Below are 7,837 nucleotides of genomic sequence, written 5' to 3' on the forward strand. Positions count from 1 at the left end.
AAAGGAGCCCACGGGCCATTCAGGGTATCACGCCCCGCCTCAGCCCTTCTATTGTTACACCCCCGCCCGGGCCGGGTTCCGGAGCCCCTGGCGCCGCGCGGGGCGAGGTTATAACCATCCCCGCCCACCCACTGTGCCCTTGCTTCTCCTCCCACCCACCCGCGGAGCCGCTCCAGCGCCGGCCGGCCGGCTGCGCTGCGCGCTGCGGCAGCGAGGAGGCGCTGCCGGGCGGCCGGGCCGGGCCGACCTCACTTCCTGGCCAGGCCCTGGTGCGGGCTGGCAGCGGCCGGCGGCGGAGGGCAGCGCGCTCCCGGCTCCCCTTCTCCCAGCGCACCCTCCGCGAAGGCCGCGCGGGGAGCAAGCGGGCTCCGGGGCTAGATGGGAGCGGAGGCTTGAGCGTGGCAGAGGAAGGCCCGCGGGAGCGAGCGGCGGACACCCCGCCGGGCAGGGGAGCGTGAGGTGGGCGGGCGGCAGGCGGGATGCGGCCGGGGGGTTGCAGCCTGCAGGAGGCGCGATGGGAGCGGAGGCTGCCCGGGTTGGGGGCCCGGCTCGTGCCCGCCGTGGGGGAGGGGGGCTGTCTGCAGGGCCAGGGGCGCTTGTTTCTGCGCTGGGGTAAGTAGTGACGCTGCGGGGGCGGCCTGGTGCCTCTGCACCTTCGGGATTCCTCGTGTGAATGGGGGGCGCCTGTGCCTGCTCGGGGGGCCCGGGATGAGGTGTCTGTGCGGGGTAGGAGGCTGATGGGGGAGTAGGGGGGGAGACGGTAGTTTGATTATATTCGCTGTCGGGGGAGGGGTGGTTTGGGAACGGCTCCTATTGGTTGAGCTGACCTGCTAGAGGCATCTGTAGAGATTGCTCTGCTACCCTCTGGGCACAGGGCCTAGTGCAAGAGGGAGGGCTGCATGAGCTGGTGGATACATTTTGGTGTGAAAAGAGAGGGGGTTGTGCTCTGTGGCCCCAGCTTGCTTGTGTTCACTTATGCTCCCTGTTTGCAGAGCCCTCCCTGGATCTGAAGGAAGTATGTTCCGGTTCATGAGGGATGGAGAACCAGAGGACCCCATGTTTACAATGTGCGTATGAGCCCCAAATTTATCTGGGGGTGGGGAAGTGGGCTCATAGATTAGATTAGGGAAGATCGTGTGTCAGGACTCACAGATTGTATTTCCCACTCTCAGAGGGAAGTAGGGTCAGAGTTAGATCAGAGGACAGGGAGTCAAGACTGGTGGGTTATCTGGGACTCTACCTCCTAAGTCTCCTCTCCCTGTTGACCCCCTCCAGGGACCCTTTTGCTATTCACCGTCAGCACATGAACCGCATGCTTTCTGGAGGCTTTGCATACAGCCCCTTCCTCAGCATAACTGATGGGACCATGCCTGGGGCACGTCAGGCCAGCCGCAGGATGCAGGTAAAGGGGATGCTGAGTATAGTTGTAGAGTTTTTTCCCCTCTGACTTCCCTTCGTACGTGGTTAGGATGGGGCAGTTTTCTTCTTTGCATGAAGTGGGGGAAGGAAAATTAGTTCCCTAGAACATGGGTGTTATATCCCTTTACTTCATGCGCTTCCCTCCAATCTACTCTATGCCAGGGCATCGGTGTCTTGGGGTGATGGAAGATAAGTGTTATTTTGCAGAGCCTAAATTAATATCACCAAAAGAGGTTTGAAAGTGTCACTTCTTTCCCCGCCTGCACCTTGTGGGCGGTTGGGGGACTTGCAGGAGTCTGTGGAGTAGTGTCTGTTCAACCCTTTGGCCACTTGGTGGGGCTGGGTCTTGTCTTTTCTTCTATTTCCTGTGAAGGGGAAAGGGTACTGGGGTTGGACAATGAGTGGATCCCTCTTAATTTTTGTGTGTTTCTCTGTTGCCCCCTGCAGACAGGAGCCATTTCACCCTTTGGAATGTTGGGAATGGTAAGGCCTCAATTTCTCTGTGCAGCTCTGGGGCCTTCCCCAAAGTGTAACATCCAGATTTACAGCTCCCCAACAGATCACTTTATCCCCAAGTTCTTCATGTGCTCCACATACTCAGCAGTGCTACAGTGCAGCCACCTCTAGGTGAGCGTGTCAGCAAACACAGTATAGGGAAGGGGGAAGAAACATGGATACCAGGGCAAACCTCAGCTTCTAAGAAAAGACCTTAATAGGGTGTGAGCCAGTGGCTAGGAGACCTGGGTTCAACTCATGGTTTTCAATGATCCTTTGTGTGACTTTGGTGAGGTCATTTTATCTCTCTGTGCCTATGTGTCCCCTCCAACCCTTTGTTTGGAGTAGAGTCTGTCTCTTATTAAATGGTTGCACAGGGTCTTGCACAGAGGAACCCTGAGCTCAAGCTGGGGCCTCAAGGTCCTCCTGTAATACAACAAATAATAGAAATGGGATGGTTGATTACCAGGAAGAGCAGGCAGAACTGTGGCTCTTTCGGATATGACCCTGAAATCCACACACAAGCAACCTGCATGGAGTTCAGAGCCGGGGGCTGAAATTTGGATTCCAAGGGCAGATGATAAATCTGAGTCAGGGACTATAATCAGGAAGAAGACCTCGGCACCATTAAAGAGGCTTACTGAAAACCTCTCCCCAATGGGTAGAGGCTGTCAAAAAAGCCAACAAAACATTAGGTTGCCCAGGAATAGGATGGAAAATAATAGTGGAGCTATTCCAATGTCATTACATAAATCAATGGGATGCCCTTACCTGGAACACTGTGTTCTTCTCTGGTCACCCTCTCTCTGAAAGGACATAGCAGAAATAGAGGGAGTTCAGTCATGAGTGGCAAAAGTCATTAGAAACCTAAAGATTTCCATATGAAGAAAGGTTGAAGAGATTGGGACTGTTTCTGTTAGAGAAGAGATGAATAATAGATGAGAGAGGTAAACTGTGTGCTCTTATTTATTCTCCTACTACAAGAATGAGAGACTATTCAATTACACTGAAAGGCAGCACATCTGAAACTGACAAAAGACAAACTTCTTTTGTATATTTCATGATCAATTTGTGGAACTCTTAGCCCTAGGATATCAAAAATGACTAGACATTTTTATAGAAAATGAGAACATCCATAGTTAGGTCAAGAAAAGCAATAGACGAGAGAAGTTCCCCACTGAGTGGCATAAATGAGGAAGTAGCTTCCCCTAGGGACAGGTTGTTTCATAATTTCCACTAAGGGGTTTCTTTGACCTTCAATTGTAGTGTCTGGTCCTGGCCACCATCAGAAACAGGATACTGCACTGATCTAGTGTTGTGACCCTATCTTTCTGTGAGCTCAAAGCTGGGAGACTGAGACCAAGAGTGACTCTGGGAGTTGAAGAGCTTAGAGTGACATCATGGGTACAAAGGGTCGATGTTAGGGGTGAGCACTGTGCAGTGCTGTTACCATAGCCTTGTCTTCTCATAGGGTGAGGGGTCGGGAACTCTTGTTTATTCTCCTAGAGGAACAGCTTCCATGTGTCCTTGTGAGTGCATTCACTCGTCCCCTCTCCCTCTGTCCTCTTCCCACCTGACTCTGTTCCTCCCCTCCTCCCAGGCAGGTGGCTTCATGGACATGTTTGGAATGATGAACGATATGATTGGAAATGTGGTAAGAACCTTTCTCCACACTGCTTGTATTGATAGGCATGTAGTGTTATCATCTCTGCCATCCTGGGTAATCAGTTGGCACCCAGAGTCTCCTGTTTTACACCTCCTCCACAGGGGCTACTGCTGCTCCCAAGACATTGTTCCTTCCCAAGCAGTAAAGATGGCATTGCCTATACATTTGGAGCAACATGGGGCATGAGGGAGCAACCCCTCCATGCAGAGAAGATGAGGCGGTGGGCAGGGGAGGTCCCCTTCACTTGTGGAGCAGAAGGAATGGGGCAGGGGGTAATGGAAAGGAGAGAGGTGGGTGTGAAAGGGAAGATGGCCCCCTTTTATCAAAAAGAAACCAAGAGGAACAGTGGGGGGAGGAGAGTATTCCCCACGGGCAGGGGCTCATAGAAGCAGCTGACTTTTCTCTCTTTCTTTCCTTACCTTCCCTCACCAGGAGCACATGACAAGTGGTGCCAACTGCCAAACATTTTCTTCCTCAACTGTCATCTCCTATTCCAACTTGGGTGATGGCCCCAAAGTCTATCACGAGACCTCGGAGACACGCTCTGCACCTGGCGGGGTGAGAAGGAAGCTGCTGCTCCTATACCCAGTGATGGGCAGGGCATCATAGGCAGCTGCTTTTGCTGGGGGTGGATCTGCCCCATTTGGTTGTATGGCACTGACTGCCCAGAGCATTTTCTTATTTGTATTACCATAGCACCTCGGAGCCCTAGTCATGGACCAGGACCTTATTGTGCTAGGTGCAGTTGAGACACGGAACAAGAGACAGTCCCTGCCCCAAAAAGCTATACAATCTAAGTATACCACAAGAGATGGATGCATTTTGGATGAGGGAGGTGTATAAGCAGACAAAGACAGTATTAGTTAGCATGGTAGGCTATGATCTTTATGCACCAGCAGTTGAACTGATGTCAAGATTTTTGTACGCACCATGGCAGAGGACGAATTTGAAAGTGGATAACAAGGTAGTTTTGCAGTTGTTCATGGGGAGCACCTCCCAAGTGTGAGGGCAGCATGGGAGAAAGCACAAAAGTGCTTGTTTGAAAATTTAACAAGTGGGTGATGGAGGTTGGCATCATGGGCCTACTGAAGGTGTGCATTGACAGCTTGGTAGTGAATGAGAGAGAAGTATTATGGGGATTGACCGTGAAGGGTATTCAAACTGAAGACAAGCAGCTTATGTTTGATGCATTTTTGCATACAGGTGAATCAAAGCTCTGGGACAATGTCGCTCAGTGAAGTGCCAGGAGGTCATGCCCAGGGCTACGTGAAAGATTTGTTTTTCCCTTGTTGATGATGTGTCACTTTGAAAGTGGTGGAGACAAAACCAGTTATTCTGTTGGAAGACTAGGGAGGGGAACAATATTGCAGGGAGGAAATGAGAGGTGCTAAATAGGATTGTGGGGGGACAGGTGACGGACTGACACCGCACTACACTTTGCACCCAGATCCGTGAAACAAGACGGACTGTGCGGGACTCAAACAGTGGCCTGGAGCAGATGTCAATCGGGCACCACATCCGGGAGAGAGCCCACATCATGCAGCGCTCACGGAACCATCGCACGGGTGACCAGGAGGAGAGGCAGGAATACATCAACCTGGATGAGAGTGAGTGCACCTTGCTCCAGGATTTGGGAACCCCGGGGACTGCCTTCCCATTGAGCCTGCTATTCTTTCCTCGTGTAGGTGATGCAGCTGCGTTTGATGATGAGTGGAGGCGAGAGACATCCCGGTTCCGGCCACAGCGAGGACTGGGTTATCGGCGTCACGAGAGCAGCAGTGGTCGTCGGTCTGAGGGGACACATCTTGCTATCCAGGGCCCTGAGGATTCCCCATCCAGACAGGCCCGCCGATATGACTGGTGAATCCGGAGCAGACTTTGGGGGGGCGCAGCATGGTCACCCCCAAATCCACCTACTCTCTCTTGTAAGTCTGACTGTCCTCTCCACTCCCCCCATTGTGTGGCTGCTTCACTCCTTTTGAACCTTGCTTTCAGTACCCCCAACATGGGGTACAGAGGGCCTCAATGTGAGCCACTTGGGGGTGTCAGTTGGAGAAGGGGGACATGCTCTAGGGTCCAGCAGGAAGGTTCCTGTTGGCAGCTCATCTTTGCCAGCATCCAAAGCAGGGTGGGTGGCTCCAGTCTGAGTCACTTCAGATGCTGTGAGTGGGGTAATATCCCATCCTGGTTTGAGGCTGATAGTGTGAGAGTATCAGAACATGATTCTCCTCATTTTTCTGTCTATCTTGTGGACACACTTCGGGGAGTGTGTGCCACTTGCACTCTGGATAGTGTGGGAGTTGCTGTCTTCCCTCACCATCAGGCAAACACAGATGTGGGTTTAAATGTGTAAGGAAATGGGGAAGCGGCATCTGGGGAGCCAAGGGGATAGTGTTCGAAAATGTCACTAAATTGAAGTTGAAGCCTATCTGCAGGAACTGTCTATTTACAGATAAACCAAACTCTCATGAGATCATCTCAAGTCTAGATTCAGTAGAGAAGTGCTGGGTTTTTCCTTCCTCCCAGCATTCTGAATAGAGTTTATTGGGATTTGATTTAGTGCTAAGGATTTACTCATTTATCTGATCAGTTTCTCTTGCTGAATTTTATATTGCAGTGCTTGGTTTTACCTTCTGTACCACCCCTTTATTTATACCTCTGTAACTTGCATTCTCTCTCTTTCTCTTCTCCCTCTCTCCACCTCCTCTCAGGTACAGACAGTGAAACTCTGATGACAAAGCACTGCTTGGAATCTTCTCAAATTTAATATTAATCCCCACCCTCTAAGAATTGAATAAAGTGATTAACCCTCCACACTGCTCTCCTTCTCACCCAGTGCGGGGGCTACAGGGTGGTTTGGGGACCTCATTGGTGTACGAAGGACACATTTATTATCCTGCCTCAATTTCCCCCTCCAGCTCTTCCTCCTCTTTTTCCAGTCACACTTGGCTCAGTTCCCTTTGCTAGTATTTGTGGACACAAGGGTCATCACCCTGTCCTTCCTGTCCATTCCAGCTCTCCTCCTGTGCCTGGTTGGGCTGGTTCTGGAGTGGTATTTGGTCCCTTCTTAAATGATCATGTAGAAGAATTTCTTGCCCCATTGTTAATCCCCCTCACTGGGACAAAAGTCCTCACTTCCTCTCTTGCTTCCTGGTATGGTGAGGTGGAAGGATGTGTGTTTGGGAGGGGGAGAAGAACAAGAACTGAACCAGCCTGTATCTCCCTGCCCATGTAGCCCCATTTGCAGTCAACTCTCCCCTTTTTTAATTTGATTTGTGAAACTTGTATTTAGGTGTTTACTGAATAAAGGAACAAGAACTGTAAAGAAAATGGAGTTGGGTCATTTCTGTTTTCTCTCTCCTGAGGGAGCTGAATTGCCTGCTGCAGAACTATTGCCCTAACATTTCCCTTCAACCTAGCACCGCTGATGGGACTGTCCTGTCCTGTCCTTCCCTTCACTTCCTTGTTGAATCAATCTGACAGCCATCATGTTTTTTCCCACATCCCCCACCACCTTCTTACTAATTTGGAAGACAATAATTTATAAGATGGAAATTGTAAAAAAGCAATTGCAAGAAACCTCTAATTTGTTTTAAATGCTATTATTTCACTCAACACACACACGTGAATGAGATTGGCTGGTTGCACTTTCAGGTCTTCTCTGCTCACATGAAAAGACTCTTGGGGTCCTTGCACAATGCAAGGGTATATTTCAATTCATCTCTTTCTATGTGAGACTGAAGCTGGTTGAGGCTATTGTTAGTCCATTTGTCTCCCTGCCCTTACCGGGGGGGGAGGAGAAGGGGGTGAGGTGAAATTACAAGGCAGCACATCCCCCAAAGAAATAGTACTTCACTTAGCGTCAAACTTGTTACAAAAGGATCTTACTGGTACAAATAGTTCAGGAAGAATCCCTACCTTGTTGTTGCACAAATACCAGCTCTGGGTGCTGGCAGGGACTCAGCAAACATTATTAATTGGAGCAGCCAATGGATCAGGCCATAGTTCACCAGGCTCATGGAGTCCCTTTGCTCTGAGATTCTCCATACCTAACAGCTGTGGAAATGTCTCAGAACCAGGGAAGACCAATGTAAGATGCAGTTTGGCAAACTCAGTGCTGTGTTCTAGTACAGCTGCAGAAATGGGTAGTTTGCAGGAGACTCATTTTCTGTGCATTGGAGATAAGGTGCAGAAGCAGGTTCCTCAGAACTAGGTGCAAGGTGTTCGCACTTATCCCACATTACAGGTGTGCGTCTG

General features: G+C 50.6%; 1 protein-coding gene across 2 annotated transcripts; it reads left to right on the plus strand.

The window, feature by feature from the left end:
* Positions 1-6,910, plus strand: MLF2 (myeloid leukemia factor 2). 2 transcript variants are annotated; one of them, XM_032802011.2, is made up of 9 exons: positions 1-24; positions 993-1,067; positions 1,276-1,402; positions 1,867-1,902; positions 3,515-3,568; positions 4,013-4,138; positions 5,028-5,187; positions 5,266-5,505; positions 6,292-6,910. In XM_032802011.2, exons 2-8 carry the CDS (start codon positions 1,018-1,020, stop codon positions 5,442-5,444), a joined length of 732 nt encoding a protein of 243 aa, XP_032657902.1. In that variant the 5' UTR covers positions 1-24; positions 993-1,017; the 3' UTR covers positions 5,445-5,505; positions 6,292-6,910. The 2 variants fall into 2 exon arrangements, with proteins under 2 accessions (XP_032657902.1, XP_074927574.1); XM_075071473.1 differs by lacking the exon at positions 1-24 and adding an exon at positions 250-459.
* Positions 6,911-7,837: the final 927 nt, after the last annotated feature.

The sequence above is a fragment of the Chelonoidis abingdonii genome, chromosome 1, assembly GCF_003597395.2.
Source record: "Chelonoidis abingdonii isolate Lonesome George chromosome 1, CheloAbing_2.0, whole genome shotgun sequence".
Taxonomy (NCBI): domain Eukaryota; kingdom Metazoa; phylum Chordata; order Testudines; family Testudinidae; genus Chelonoidis; species Chelonoidis abingdonii.

Excerpts from the sequence above, each read along its gene's own strand:
- MLF2 (XM_032802011.2), top strand. The coding sequence starts at position 1,018 with ATGTTCCGGTTCATGAGGGATGGAGAACCAGAGGACCCCATGTTTACA. Across the intron at positions 1,068-1,275 it reads GAGGACCCCATGTTTACAAT|GGACCCTTTTGCTATTCACC; the intron begins GTGCGTATGAGC and ends GACCCCCTCCAG. Across the intron at positions 4,139-5,027 it reads CACGCTCTGCACCTGGCGGG|ATCCGTGAAACAAGACGGAC; the intron begins GTGAGAAGGAAG and ends CTTTGCACCCAG.